Below are 16,731 nucleotides of genomic sequence, written 5' to 3' on the forward strand. Positions count from 1 at the left end.
GCAGTTTACAGGCTGAAACTAGGCAATAAACAGCTATGACAGCAACAAAATATGTGAATTGTTTTTCCAAATGAAAAATGTTATGAGACCTGAATTTAGAATAAGGATGTAAAATTGAAATGTTGCTATTTCTTCACATGCTTCCTTACATTCTTTTGTTTCTTTTCTCTCTTCTTCCCTCTTTATTCTTTTTTATTTCTTTCTTTTTCTCTTTCTTCCTCCTTTCCTTCCTTTCTTTCTTAAAGAGGAAAACTTGACATGACTTTTCTCCTGATATAATCGCTGACTTGTTTAGTGTTGAGGGGAGATGGGGTGTATTGCCACTGTAATACAAAATTGCAGTTTCAAAACCTAAAGGGTCTTTAAAAAGAGTTAGACATGGAAAAGCAACACTGAACATAAGAATTGTATATCTTTTACCTAGTGGCATTTAAAATTTTCACATCTTTATTGCATTATTTACATGTGCCTAGCAAAGTTGATATGATGGTAATCCCTCATTAATTTCATTTAATTAACAATTGAATTGAATTGTTTGAGCAACTGCTATCTGCCAGGATAGTGTGCTACTATGCTGGTACCTGGGGATTCAATAGTGAAAAAGTCAAAATCCTGCTGCATCCTTTTTTTTTTAATTTTCACACTGAAACAGAAGAAATTTAATAGGTTAACAATCATATATTTAAGGGGAAAAAACAAGCAAATATCTGATTTTTTCAAAGTCAGATATATTTATTGTAATATTTTGCCATCTTATAAAATTTTACTATGTGTAGTTAAGATGCACAATATGATGTTATGGAATACATATAGAATATAAGAAGGTTACTATAGTGAGGCAAATAGACATATTCAGCATCTCACCGTTACTCATTTGTGTGTATGGGTATGGAAATATCAGCTAAAATCTTCTCATTCAGCATGAACCCCATATACAGTATAATTGTATTACCTATAGTACTCATGCTGTACATTAGATTTTTTTTTTTTGTTTTGAGATAGAGTCTTGCTCTATTGCCAGGCTGGAGTGCAGTGGCATGATCTCTGCTCACTGCAACCTCCGCCTCCCAGGTTCAAGTGATTCTCCTTCCTCAGCCTCCTGAGTAGCTGGGATTACAGGTGCACACCACCACGTCCGGCTGATTTTGTATTTTTAGTAGAGATGGGGTTTCACCATGTTGATCAGGCTGGTCTTGAACTTCTGCCCCCACGATCCGCCCGCCTCAACCTCCCAAAGTGCTGGGATTATATGTACATTAGATCTTTGCACTTGCTCACAAGCCAAGATATGGAAACAACCTAAGTGTCCATTGAGAGATGAATGGATAAAGAAATTGTGGTAGATATATACAATGAAATATTATTTGGCCCTTGAAAAGAGCAAGATTTTGGCATTTGCAACAATGTAAATGAGCCTGGGTGGAGGACACAATGCTAAGTGAAATAAGCCAGACACACAGAGAAAATATTGCATAATCTCATTTATATGTGGAGTCTAAAAATCAAATATACAGATGTAGAAAACAAATCAGTGTTTATCAGGATCAGGGGAAGAAAATGGGGAAATGTAGCTCATAGGATACAACGTAGCATGTATGTAGAATGAACAAGTCTAGAGATCTAATGCACAGTCTGCTGCATTCTCATAGGATAGTGAAGAAATCACATGAGGAGACAATGACCATACTGGACCTTCAGGTGCTAAGAATGAGTATTGAAGGCTACGAGAGAACCTAGGAATGAAATGTAACTCAGCCTGGGTAAATCAGCCAAGATATCTTAGAGGAAGTCTCCTAAGATGAAGAATGAAGAATAATGATTAACCTGGTGATTGGGGTGGGGAAGGGATTTCAGATCTGGAGTTGAGAGATGGCAGGTTTAGAAAACTGCCAGCACAGTCGCTCAGTAAGGCTGTGGTGGAGAGCATAGGGAAGCATTGAGCCTTGCAGGGTAAGCTGTGTTTGTAAGCTACATTCAGAGTATGACAGTTCTACTGATTTCAGAGGGAAATAGATAGGAGTGGATTTGTGGTTTAGAATGATCACTCTACTCTAAGACTAGGAAATGAGTTGTGAGTACCAGAAACATGCTGAGATGAGAATTGATAGAGTCTTCAACAGAAATATGGAAAATACCAGACAGGGTGATTAATAGGCAGGATAGGTGAGAGTAGTCCAGGAACAATCTAGAGGTTCCTTACTTGCGTAATTGGACAGAAGAAGATACCATTCATTGAAATATGGAACATGGGAGTAAGAGCTGGTTGGTGGTGGGGGAAAGGAAAATGAGTTTAGTTTTCTATAAAAGTAGATGTGTTAATTAGGGGTGTGTGTGTGTGTGTGTGTGTGTGTCTGTGTGTGTGTACTCAGGAAGAAGTGCATATCAGGATTGTAGAAGAGATTGAGGAAACAAAAATAAAGAGATCTTACTTGAAATCATGAGAGTGAAGAGAGAGCCTAGAAAAAACTTATAATCTTAGGAGAAAGGAGAACTTAAAATGGAACTATAAGGATAGTCAACATTTAAGGGACAAGCAAAGAAAAAGAGGTAGATGAAGGATTTATTAGTATTTGTTTGCAAAACAGAGAGGTAAGAAGAATAAATGTCTGAAACAGGGCTGAAGCACAGTGCAACAAAATGTTAGATTATGTGGAGTGCTCAGAGGTAAGGCAGAATTGTGGATTCCTGTCCCCCTGCCCCCCCAGAATCCAGAATGTCTACACAAAATGTATATACATAGTTTTTCCCCTGCAATATGGGTAATTCTTAGAACATTTTAAAAAATGCTCAGATGCCTTTTCTGCCCCTGGTCTGTGGTCCTTTCCACTCTGCATTCTCTGGTTATTTTTGCCTCTTGTGGTTACACTGCAGAAATTAAAATAAAATAGTTGAAAAAGAACTTTAACATCCCCTTAAGAAATCAAATATAAAGCAATGTATAGAACATTCAACATCACATAATTTCTATAATATTCACGCTCATAAGATTATGTAATTATTATGTCTGTGTGATCTCAACTTCAATATATTGTTCATTCTGAATATGCATCCTGAAATCACGTGTTTCACTTGTAAAAGTAAATCGTGATGAATTGACAGGTGAATTCTTGTGCTATAGAAGAGGGAACACTGTTCTTAGCAGCAGGATATTTGAGCTCTAATTTCTTATACCAACTTATTGTATTTTCTCACATATATCTCATAACTTCCTTGGGTTGAAGTTACATGATTTATAAAATAATAACATCCAATGTCCCCTCAACTTTTAAAAATCTGTGGTTCTTAATTTATCTCAAGAAGCACTTACTAGCACCCATGGGCTATAGACAAACAAACAAACAAAAGAAAATAAAAACAAGCAAGGTGAGTCTTCTATTTCATAATAATGGATAAGCATTTTATTTTCATAGAGCAATTCTAATAATTGGGTCTGAAATTTTGAATATGTTTTAGTGTCCACAATAATGTTCTAAATTACACAAATGTGATTGAGTATAGGAATTAAGACAGAGCGTTTTTATGTAATTTATAGCTTTATTGTGGTTGCCTCTCCCCTGCTATTTATTTAGCTGGCCTTTATTTTTTACAAATGTCTTTCAGGAGATAGCAAGACCATAAAGGCTTAAATTGTGTAAATATGGCATACAGGGGGCAATAATCATCTATAGTTAGCTAGATAAAGAACCAGCGTAATTACTCAAGTTAAATATTTCCTAAAGTCACTCCTCTGAAAGAGCAAATTAACTACCTGGGGAGTAATTTGTTAGAGTTGCAGGTAGTTACCAATAGTATCCAGTTATAAGAAGCAAATCTGGGAAAGGAAGAATAGAGAAATAAAAGAATGTTTCCAATGATGGACTTACTTATTACAACTGCTTGATCTCTAATAGACAATACCAAGTAATGCTCTTCTTCCTGGACAGAATGTTGGCATTCCCCATGAACGAAGCTTTTTGTTTCCTTTGGATTGCCTGTGTTTTCAATTCTACACTGGCTCAGCAAGGGACAGAAAGCTTTCAGTGTGACAATGGAGTCTCCTTGCCTCCTGACAGCATTTGTGACTTCACAGATCAGTGTGGGGATAGCAGTGATGAACGGCACTGTAAGTGACATTCTCCTTTCTCCAATTTCAATTCCCTGTACAGCCTGAAATGAGGGCGTCTAAGCAGTCTGGGAGATTTGGCTAGATACTTGGCTCTGTATGCATTGTGTCTTGTATACCTTTAGTGTAGCTCAGAAACTAAGATATATTGTTTACTAAAGAGATGAGTCCATATAAAAAATTATCAAATCATGAAGATATTCACCTGATGGAATATATTTTTCAGTCAGTTTTTACTGATTATGAAGAAGGAGTGCTAAACAAAGATATAGCTTTTGATGTTATGTGAGTGAAACAAAATTTAAAAGAACTCATTAATGCAGCTGTAAAATGCTATGATGGAGATCAACAGCTTACGTGTGAATTTAATGTGGAAATATTTGAAATGAATTTTAGATTGGTTGGGTAGATTTTATTTTCATTTACAGAACACTACTATCAAGTGGGTTGGTACCAATTGCACGTGGGATACAACTCTGGCTTTTGTCCTTTGATTTCAGAGTAGTAGAAGGGCACAAGCTTCAGAGAACGCAAGACCTAGATTTATGTCCTGGATGAGTCATCCAGGACCCAAATCTCGTGTGATCTTGAACTTTATTTTATTATAAGAGGTCATGAAATGAGATAAAGCAACTCTCACAGGTGGGAAAATGCCCCATGGCATACTGGGAGAACACTAAGGAACAGGAAGAAGTTTACCAAGGGAAGACGTGTGTAACGACATGTACCTTCCTGTCATTTCTATTGCAATATGCAATCTTCAGGGTTCACCATCTTTCAGCAATGGAGACTAGTGTCATTCTTACACATATTCACCCTTCATAAACCACATTTTCATAAAATTACCAGGGGCTCATTGAGGGTTCACAGTAGCTATTGGTGCAGTTAATTACCCAGAGGCACGAATTCTATTATTGTAGGTCACTTAACTCAAACATATATCTTCTTTTTTTTTATTCAGATAAAATATCAATTCATGTTTACAGAATTCATTCTCTTCTGCTAAAATAAGGTTCTACATATTTGATTTTGCCATTGTTTACCTTCCATTTATATATTCAGTTGCTATTACATTAAAACCAGAAGAGTGATTACTGAAGAACTTTTTTCTCTGTAGAATGAAACAGGCTAATAGTATTTTTCTCTTAGTTTGGGATAGCTGTCATGCTGTTACTACTCAGTAACCATTCAATACCAAGTTCAGCCAAGGGCAAAGATTCATTTATATTTGTCCAATTTCCCCAGAGATGCTAACTGTGGGCTTGTTGCCCCTTGCTCTGGACTGTCTGGAAGAGCCCTTACTGTTCCTTGATGAGCAGCAAAGAGGAATGACTTGGCTGGTTTGACAAGCAGTGCCAAGTCCCTTCCATTATAAATCTCTATGAAGCTTCCTTCAGTACCCTGGCTGTGATAACATGCATGGTCCTGCTTCAGAGAAAAGGTTAACGTGAAGAAATGGAAAGCTGCTGAATAGGAAAGGTCTTGGCTGCATGAAAAATTCTAATAACATACAGCCTTAGAAGGAAGTGAAGGCATAGATCTGTCGAATAAACAGATTTCATTTTAAATGTTACATGGAGAGGTCACCTTTTGGACTTCTTGCTTTTCATTTTCATTTCTGAGAAGTTTCCACTTTGGCATTTTATTTAAAATGTGGGTGAGAATCTGCAGATAAAAATTGAGCATCACTTTAAAGCATGAATTTCTTTTGTATATCACACTAGAAGAAACTATTGTGAAGAATAGCAATGGCCAAGCAATTTCACTCATGGAAACTTGTGATGCTAAACTTATAGATTAGATTTTTTTAAAACTAGCTTTATAAGGATTTACAGTAGCCACATTAAAAAAAAGTCTCCTTTAACATCCAACTTGTGTGACCTTTAAAGAAATAGATTAATATGTCAACTTTTCTGAATAAAATTGACATAGCTGAAGTTAAATTTCTGATGCCTCCGGTGCTATTAATACATTTTTGAAAATAAGTTCTTGGACAGGGATGCAAGATGGCCGCCACCACAGGCTTCGGAGTAAAAGTCCCTCTCAATTTCCGACTGTTGGAAAAACTTGAAGGCCAGAAAGGAGTAGATGGCACGGTTAGCTAGGGTCTAGAAGATGATGAAGATTTGACATTTACAAGACGGACAGGAATGATAATTGGACCTCTAAGAACAATTTATGAAAACCAAATATAGGCTGGGCGCGGTGGCTCACGCCTGTAATCCCAGCACTTTGGGAGGCCGAGGCGGGTGGATCACGAGGTCAGGAGATCGAGACCATCCTGGCTCACGGTGAAACCCCGTCTCTATTAAAAATACAAAAAATTATCAGGGCGTGGTGGCAGGTGCCTGCAGTCCCAGCTACTTGGGAGGCTGAGGCAGGAGAATGGTGTGAACCCGGGGTGTGGAACTTGCAGTGAGCCAAGATTGCGCCACTGCACTCCAGCCTGGGCGACAGAGCAAGACTCCGTCTCAAAAAAAAAAAAAAAAAAAAAAAGGAAAGCCAAATATACAGCCTTAAAATAGAATGTGGACCTAAATACTCAGAAGCACCGCCCATTGTGAGATTTGTAAAAAAAATTAATATGAATGGAGTTAATAGCTTTGATGGCATGGTGGATTCAAGAGCCATGTCAGTGCTAGCAAAATTGCAGAATTCATATACCATCAAAGTTGTCTTGCAAGAGCGTTGGTGCCTAATGATGTCTAAAGAAAATAAACAGTATTACAGCAATTAATCAAAAAGAAAAACCACAGGCCCTTCCCCTTTCCCCCCATTCAATTTAAGTAGGCTTCATTTTCCATAGTAGTACATTTTCTAGATATGTCTTGTAGACCTCAAAGTACTGGAAAGGAAGCTCCCATTCAAAGGAAATTTATCTTAACATACTGTAAATGATACTTTTTTTGTCCATTTGAAATATATAAGTTGTGCTATAATAAATCATCCTGACAAGTGTAACCACTGTCCATGTAGTTGAACTTCTGGGATCAAGGAAGTGTATTTAAATTGATTCCCATCATAACTGGTGGGGCACATCTAACTCAACTGTGAAAAGACACATCACACAATCACCTTGCTGCTGATTACATGGCCTGGGGTCTCTGCCTTCTCCCCTTACCCTCCTGCCTTCCACCTTCCGTGCAACAACAGCCCTCTAGCCCAGGGGGGCTTGTTAGAGTAGATGTGAAGGTTTCAGGTTGCAGCCTGTAGGACTGCAGCTGGGTGTGTGGGGTGCTTTGCCTGCACCCCTGGTTTCTTTAACTCTTAAATGATGCCCCTTCCAAGCCATCATCCTGTTCCCGTGCTCCTCTACTCCTGCCCTTGGCTGAAGCATAGGTTGTAACCCCTCTGCTCCCCTCTGAGATTGGCCTTCGGTAAGGAATTCAGGGCTTTTGGCATATCTTCTCTCCCCCACCTTTATCGAGGGGTGATGCTTTTTCTTCCCTCCTCAAGTTCCTTTTTGCACTATCACCACCGAACACCTTCTATGATACTTCCTTGCTTAGGCCAGAAGCCATCAGGTAAGGTTGGAAAGAATCTCTGACCTCCCTTGATTAGTTTTGGGACCGTACTTACTCTTCACCAGCCTGGTAAATGAAGATTGGGTCCTCAGCCCTGCCACCCTCTGCTCTCATCAGCTGATGCATTGTTGTTAACTCAGGTTTTGATAAGGTGAAAAGAATAGTCACCAGGGTTACTTAGGTCAGCCAGCTCTCGGAGTCTTTGGTGGTTGAACGTGGAGAAAGGCCACATGAAGACACTTGTAAGCACACGTGATCTCTCTGAATTGTTTTACTTGCCTGTAATTGCTTTTGTTTTTAAAAATTGAAGAAGTTTTAAACAGGGCTTTCATTTGCTCATCCTTGCAATCCATTGGGGTCTAGTTTGGAATCTGACAACTGAAACAAAAAGAAACTTGAATCCGGTGCATGCCTTGGTTTTGGTGCTGCTGCTGCTTCTCAAGATCCTCGGCAGGAATTAAGAAAGAAGCTGGTGTGGACAGCAGATCCCCGAAATTGGCGGGCTTGACCTCCTGGCAAATTGCTTTGTCTTTCCACTTTCTGTTCAGGACCACTAAATGATGAAATGTGGGTGTATACAGAATTAAAAGAAATTCATTGTGTACTAAAGTTTTTTGTTTTTTTTTTTTTAGTATTTGTGTAAAACCACTTTTTGAAGCAGCAACTATCAAGTCTGAAAAGCAATTGATGTTTCCATTAATCTTTTTCTTGGGGAAAACCTTAGTTCTAAGGATTTGATATCCTGTAAGTGAAGTTTAACATAACAGTATTCCACACGCAGTCTTTTTATTGTCAGACTATTGCCTGACTTCAATATAATAAAAAAAACCTGTGCATTAAAAAAAAGAAAATAAGTTCTTATTTTACATGAACTTCTTTTTTAGAATATGTAAACCTTTTATTTTTACTCAGTATTGTTTTAAGAAATTAGAAAAAAAACTGAGTCCTCAAGATTACATAAATTCCATTTTCACATGATTTTAAGCACTTAACATATAGTGAACTAAAAAAGTAATTTGTAGGTCTAATAACTGTTTGGGTCTAGTGTTGATGAGAATCCCTCTTTTAGGACCTATTAACATGCTTATCAAGGGAAATATAAGTTGTGCTACTGGTCTGTGTAATTTTTTTAAAAAAATTTTTAAATGATTTAAAAATAGCTTTTAAGTCATATTTTTAAAAAAGTATAAGTGTTACATTGCTTCTGTGCTGACTCACATTGGCTAGTCTTCATTCTCTTTTATTATTTTTATTTTTACTTTTTATCAATATTACTTTTAATTGACAAGTTATAATTGTATACAATTATGGGGTACACAGTCATAATATAAGTATATAATGTGGAATGATTAAATCAAGCAAAGTAATCCATTGCTTTGCAAAGCATTGGAAATCCATTTGCAAGTCCATTGCCTCACTTATCATTTTTTTTGTGACAAGACATTGAAATTTACTCTTAGTTATTTTGAAATATACAATACATTAATATTGACTGTAGTCACCCTGTTGTGCAATAGATCTCAGAATTTACTCTGCTTGTCTATCTGAAACTTTGTGACTTTTATTATCTTCCCATTATTGCCACCTATACCCCAGTGTCTGGTAATCATCATTTTATTTTCTGCTTCTCTAAGTTCAGTGATTTTAGTTTCCACGTGTAGTGAGTAGTGAGTAGTGTGGTATTTGTCTTTTGGTGCCTGGCTTGTTTTACTTAGCATAATGTCCTTCAGATTCATTCGTGTTGTCATGAATGACAGGATTTCCTTCTTTTTATGGCTGATAGTGTTTCACTGTGTGTACATACCACATTTTCTTTATGTATCCATTGATGTACACTTAAATTGATTCTACATCTTGGCGATTGTGAATAGTACTGCAATAAACATAGGAGTGCAGATATCCCCTCAATAAACTGATTTTCTCTTCTTCAGAAATATACCTAGAATTGGGATTGATGGATCATATGGTATCTTAATTTTTAATATTTGAGAAAGCTCTGTATATTTTTCCATAATGACAATACTAATTTACATTCACACCAACAATGTACAAGAGATCCCTTATTTCTGTATTCTGCCAGCACTTGTTGTCTTTCATCTATTTTTGATAAAAGCCATTCTAACAGATATGAGATTATATCTCATTGTGGTTGTAATTTGCATTTCCTAAGATTAGTAATACTGAGCATTTTTTTAATGTACCTATTGAACATTTGTATGTCTTCTTTTGAGTAATATCTGCTAAGATCCTTTGCCCACTTTTAAATCAGGATATTATTTTCTTGCTGTGAAGTTGCTTGAGCTCCTTATATATTCTGAATATCAACCATTATCAGATGTGTGCTTTACAAATATTGTTTTAGCATTCTGTGGATTTTGTCTTTACTTTGTTAATTGTCATCTTTGCTGTGCAGAAGCTTTTTAGTTTGATGCAGTCCGATTTGTATATTTTTGCATTTGTTGCCTGGGCTTTTGGGGACATAGCCAAAAACAGTTGCCCATACCAATGTCATGGAGCTTTTCTCCATCTTTGCTTTTACAGGTAGAAGTTTTATAGTTTAAGGTCTTATATTTAAGTCTTTAATCCATTTCAAATTGATTATTTTACATGATGTGATTTAAGGGTCCAGTTTCCTTCATCTGCATATGGGTGTCCAGTTTTTCTAACATTGTTTACTGAGGAGACTCTCCTTTCTCCCTTGTGTGTTCCTGTCACTTTTGCCAAAGTCAATTGACCATCAATGTGTGGGTTGATAGACACTTAATACAGGAACAGAAAACCAAATGCTGCATGTTCTCACTTATAAGTGGGAGCTAAACATGGAATACATATGGACACAAAGAGGGGAACAACAGACATTGGGGACTACTTAAGGGAAGAGGGAGGTGGGTGAGGATTGAAAAACCACCTATTGAGTACTATTCTTATTACCTGGGTAGCAAAATAATCTACACAAACCCCCATGACACACAACTTACCTATATAACAAACTTGCGCATGTACCCTTGAACCTAAAATTAGAGTTAAAAAAAGTGTTGCTTTATTTCTGGGCTTTCTAGCTTGTTCTGTTGGTCTATGTGTCTATTTTTGCTGGTCTATTTTTATGTTTTGATTATAGTTGCTTTACAGTATATTTTGAAACCAGATAGTGTAATGCCTCCAGCTTTGTTCTTTTTGCTCAAGATTGTTTTGGCTACTTGGAATCTTTTGTGATTTCATATGAATTTAAGTTTTTTTTCTATTTCTGTGAAAATTACATTGGAATTTTGATAGGGATTGCATTAAATCTGTACATCGCTTTGAGTGCTATGGGCATTTTGACAATATTAATTTTTTAAATCCATGAATATGGAATACATTTCCATGTAATTGTGTTTCCTTCAGTTTAATTCTCGGTGTTTTATAGTTTTCAGTATGCAGATATTTCACCTTGTTAATTAAATTTATACCTAAGTATTATACTTTATATGTTGCTATTGTAAATGGGATTTTTTCTAGATTTTTTTGGATGGTTTCTTATTAGTATATAGAAAAACGATTGATTTTTGTATGTTGCTTTTGTATCCTTCAATGTTACTGAATTTTTTATTAGTTTTAACAGTTTTTTGTTAAGTCTTTTGGGTTTGTGCATATAAGATTATGTCATCTGCAAACAGGTACACTTTTACTTCTTTCTTTCTGACCTGAATTCCTTTTATTTCTTTCTCTTGCCTAAATATTCTGGCTAGGACTTCCAGTTCTATGCTGAAAATTGGTGGTGAGAATAGGTATTTTTGTTTTGTCCCTGATCTTAGAAAAAAAAGTTTTTAACATTTCGCTGTTAAGTATGATGTTTGCTACCTGTTGGTCATATGGCTTTTATCGTATTCTGTCTGTAAGTAATCTGTTGAAAGATTTTATTATAAAAGGATTTTGAATTTTTCAGATGCTTTCTCTGAATCTATTGAGATGATTATATGGTTTTTATCCTTCATTCTGTTAATGTGGTGTATCACATTAATTGATTTGCATAAGTTGAACCATACTTACAGTCCTAAGCTAAATCCCACTTGATCATGCTGAATGATTCTTTCAATGTGTTGTTGAACTCAGTTTGCAAATATTTTGTTGAAAATGTTTGCATCTGTGTTCATCAGGAATATTGGCTTGCAACTTTTATCCTTTAAGTGCCCCCGTCTGGCTTTATTATCAAGGTAACGCTGGTCTCATAAAATGACTTTTTACCTATTCAGCCACTCTTTGTCTTTTGATGAATTCAGTAGATTTACATTCAAGGAAATGATTGATAGGTAATTAATTACATTTATTAGTTGCTGGCGCCATCAAGGTGCCAGCAGATTCAGTGTCTGGTGCCCTCTGCTTGGTCTGCAGACGGCTGCCTTCTTATTGAGACCTCACATAGTACCGAGACAGATCACCTCTCCCGTGGCTGTTCTTGAGAGGGCAGTCATCCAGTCCTGAAGGCACCATCCTCATGATCTCGTAACTTCCCCAAGGCCCCACCTTCCAATATTATCACATTGGGAATTAGGGTTTTAAATATGAATTTGAGGGGACACACACATTCAGCTTATAGTATCACAGAATTATGTATGCAAGAAATCTAAAAATAAATATGTAGAGCCTATCTGAAGAATATCAGAAAAAACACAGATGTGCAGAAAAAAGACTCATGACAAGACTATGCTTCTTAATGGGATGTTTCAATGGTGTGAATAGGTCCATTTTCATGGAATCAATTCAATTACATTCTAGTACAAAATCTAGCAAGGATAAACTTTGGAACCTGACAAAGTGTCTTCAAAGTTTATCTAGAAAAATGAGAGATAAATAGCTAGCAAGAGGGAGAAGAAAAAGAGAAAGAATTTTCATTAATAGGTATGATAGTGTAGCATGTAAACTACACCAACATTATGAAAGTTTATAATTAGAAAAGAATGTGATTGTTCAAAATATTAAGCATATGTGTAATATATTTAACAAATAAAGTTGGCCTTCCAAATTAGTTGGGAAAACAAAATAGCTGATAGTAATTTCAGCTGATTTGTATACAGTACTTACTGTATGCCAAGCACTGTTAAATAATCTCCATCCAGTGTCTCGTTTAATTTTTACCAAACACAAACATAGTAGGAATAGTAGTTTTATTGTTGTTCCTATTTTACAGCTTGAGGAAATGAGGCTTAGACTAGGTAAAAGAAAATGCCAGTGGACACAGAGCTGTTCCATGGAGCAGCTGGAATTCACAAACAATTCTATCTGATCCTGAAACATCAATACCAACCACCATACCATGCTGTTTTTATTACATACAACAAATGAATATGAGGCAATTTCATGAAATACATTTCTTATTTGCTCCAGACACCAAAAATTTTTAAAGATAAAATGTTAAATATTAACAATGAAGCCATAATCTTTATTGCCCCTAATAATCAGAAAAGTCAAGGAAAGTTTCTCTTTTTCTTTGATGTGTAATAGATTTTCAAAATATGTTTGTTGAATATTGATATTGAATAAGTATTGCGGTGGGGAAGACCTTTGTAAGTGTTAAATGAAAGAAGAAAACTTTAAAAGTCAGTAAATTAGAATATATAAATTAAAAGTTTCAGTATATCAAAACATTGCAAGTAAAATGAAAGAGGAAAAACGTCTGCAATATAGCACACCAATAATTCTTTTCCAGGTCAATAAATCAAAGATACATTTTTCTTTCACACAGATGTAGGTAAAATTCTTGAAAACAACTCAAACACACAAAAAGAGAAATGATCATGTATGATGAAGTTATCAACTTCACTATTAATTGTAAATCCCAATTGAAAACAAAAAGCTGCCAATATTTTTAAAATAAAATAAATATGAAAAATAAGAAAAGTATGTGCACTCTTGGGAAGGGCATAAGAAGATGGATACTATTTCAGGCAAGAGAATTATAAACTCTACCTTTCTTTGTTTAGTATTTTTATAATATAAAAGAGGATTTAAAAAGTGTTCATGCCCTCTAACTGGTAATTTTACTTTTAGAAATTTATTCTAAGAAACAAAATGAGTTCATGCAAAAAGTCTCCTCACAATACCATTTCATATGGTAGAAATAGGAAGTCATTTAATTTTATGATATTAGGTTAATGTTTAAATAAATTATGATGCATGGATAATGTGGACATCTGTGCAGCCATCTGTCATAATTTTTGATGCTATTTAGAAATGAGAAAGTGTTCATGTTATATTGTTATGAGAAAAACCATGATTACCCATCAATATATGCATTGTACTTAAAAATATAGTATGGCACTGCACATAAAATATGAGCTGGAATTATCTCTGTGTGTTGGGCTTCTATATCACTTTTCTTTTTTGTATATCTTTATGATTTCAACTTTTCTAAAATAGCATCTGTTGTTTTTGGGGTTTTGTTTTGTTTTTTGAGATGGATTCTTGCTCTGTTGCCCAGGCTGGAGTGCAGTGGCATGATCTCGGCTCACTGCAACCTCTGCCTCCCGGTTCAAGCGATTCTCCTGCCTCAACCTCCCGAGTAGCTGGGACTACAGATGCATGTCACTATACACATCTAATTTTTTTGTATTTTTCTTAGTAGAGATGGGGTTTCACTGTGTTGGCCAGGCTGGTCTTGAACTCCTGACCTCAAGTGATCTGCCCACTGTGGCCTCCCAAAGTGCTGGGATTATAGGCGTGAGCCACTGCACTGGCCCTCTGCATCTATTTTTTTTTTTATAATGAAGATAAAATTATATTTTAAAATGATCTAATAAACAGCCTTCCTATTAGTAATTGTGCTTATTTTAGAAATGAAAGCAAGATAATATTAGGCATATATGCGATGTAAGATGATTCATTTTCTTTCTTTCTCATTTCTATGTTTTTTCAAACTAATGAAAAAGGTTTTCTGTTGTTGTTGTTGTTTTTGCAGATGTTATTTTTTAATCAGAGTAATGAAATTGAGAATTTGCAAGTAAAATAATTTGTCAAAGTTATATTAGCAAAGGCAGTCAATATCGGCAAGAAAAGTGTTTATGTAGCAGGGTTAAATCGTGCGTTGTCTAGTCCTATTTGAGTTCAGAGTCTGGCACTTTTCCTTCCCCATCACAACTGCCCATCTGGGTGCCAATCTTTTTATTTTGCTTTGGAGCATAGTGTCTGGGCTCTCTTCTGTGTGTTTGTGTGCATGTGCTTGTGTGTGTACCCACCAGTATCCACCGATGTTTCTGGTGTTGAGCCTTCTGCCCCATGAAGATGTTTTATGTACGTTATGTTACAGCAGTAAGAGGAGCTCGTTGTGGTTCCTCTGTGCCGGTGTTTCTTTGAAGGCAGCAACTTGTCTGCAGGTTTGAGCTCAGCTTCCCTGCTGCTCCCTGATGCTGGCCTAGAAGTTGCTTAACTTAACCATCGACACAAGGTGAACACAGTTCCTTTTTGATCTATTTTCCGGAAATCAGGTCCTTTTTTCTCTCTCCGGTCCCTTCCCCCAATCTACCTCCTGCAAAGTCATGCCTATCTTTCCTGCCCTCTTCTCAGACCCCTTACCCTTGCCTGGCCTCCCAGGGATGGGGTCTTCTCACTCTCCCATTACGGTTTTCCAATTCTAATTCTATGGAGTTAAGCCTATGCCCTCTGTTATTCAGACATATTAACTATTCAAGGACCAATTCTTAGTCAAAATTGGATAGTCTATTTTTCCTTGTGTTTCATTTATAATGGTTCTAACTTTCCTAGAGGCAATGACCAGAGAGAGGTCACAGAGTAGAAGGTGAAGAAAAAAGAAAAACACTGTTTTTAAGATTTCAAGGTTTGTCAGCAAAGTTATCTACCTTGAAGATTCTAGAGTGTCAAAGCAGCCTTATATCATGTGCAGCAGCACTATTCACAACAGCGAAGACATGGAATCAGCCTAAATGCCCATCAATGACAGACTGGATTAAGAAAATGTGAAATACTATGTAGCCATAAAAAGGAATGTGATCATGTCGTTTTCAGGGACATGGATGGAGCTGGAAGCCATTATCCTCAACAAACTAACACAGTAACAGAAAACCAAACACCACATGTTCTCACTTATAAGTGTGACCTGAGCAATGAGATCACATGGACACAGGGAGGGGAACAACACACACTGGGGCCTGTCAGAGGGTGGGGGGTCATCAGGAGGGAGAGCATCAGGAAGAATAGCTAATGGATGCTGGGCTTAATACCTAGGTGATGGGATGATCTGTGCAGCAAACCACCATGGGACACGTTTACCTATGTAATAAACTCACACTTCCTGCACATGTAACCCTGAACTTAAAATAAAAGTTGAAAATAAAAAAAAAAAGAAGAAAAGAAATATTGCATTATAGTACAATTGGATATATAAACAATAGAATTGAGAAAACAGAAATAAATCCTTACATTTATGGTCAAACAACAACAACAACAGCAACACCACACTGAACTCCTTGTCGAAACTTTTACTGATGTAGATTCTGAAAATTTTCCAGTGAACAAGGTATAGCAAATGAAATTTACAAGTACTTACTTGTAACTAGTATTTCAATGGTATGAATGTTTATTGGGAATTTTATCATTTATTTTAGTTAAAATAAACATACCTACTAAAGCTTTTTATTTTTTCTATCCTATCTTTTCTCCTTCCTTCAATGCCATTTTATTACTATTTATTCAACGCTTTTTATTTCTATGCTATCTTTTCTTCTTCCCTCAATGCTATTTTTCTTCCAAGAGAGTTAATTTTAGTCTTGCTCCCATGGATGGACTTCAGAGAGACCTTGAACTGGGTAGGTCTTTTTTTTTTTCCTTTTGGGATGTATGTCTATTAGATTCCTTCTGTTATTTTGAAAACACTCTTCATAAAACACTTTTTATGTCAAATAATACTATTAGGAACTTTTCAGTCTTGTCAATTGTTGTATGACTTAGATGCTGGTGTATAGAGTGGTATAACAGAAATCATTTTCTTTAATATATTTTGGTGTCTATAATTGCTTCCCAGTTGTAGACTGTTTTGTGTCATAATGGGCAATGGAAAAGTAAAGGAAAAGATGAACCATAAGTAATGTGGATTGTTCTTTCATCTCTGGGTGT

General features: G+C 36.1%; 1 protein-coding gene across 1 annotated transcript in view; it reads left to right on the forward strand.

Annotated features, from left to right (window-relative positions):
* Nucleotides 1–3,903: 3,903 nt before the first annotated feature.
* MALRD1 (MAM and LDL receptor class A domain containing 1) overlaps nucleotides 3,904–16,731 on the forward strand; it is a 689,301-nt gene continuing 676,473 nt past the window's right edge. The window contains exon 1 of the mRNA XM_055354139.2: nucleotides 3,904–4,102. Within this exon, the coding sequence (XP_055210114.2) occupies nucleotides 3,904–4,102 (199 nt within the window). The remainder of the gene's footprint in view (nucleotides 4,103–16,731) is intronic.

This window comes from Gorilla gorilla, chromosome 8, assembly GCF_029281585.2.
Source record: "Gorilla gorilla gorilla isolate KB3781 chromosome 8, NHGRI_mGorGor1-v2.1_pri, whole genome shotgun sequence".
NCBI lineage: Eukaryota > Metazoa > Chordata > Mammalia > Primates > Hominidae > Gorilla > Gorilla gorilla.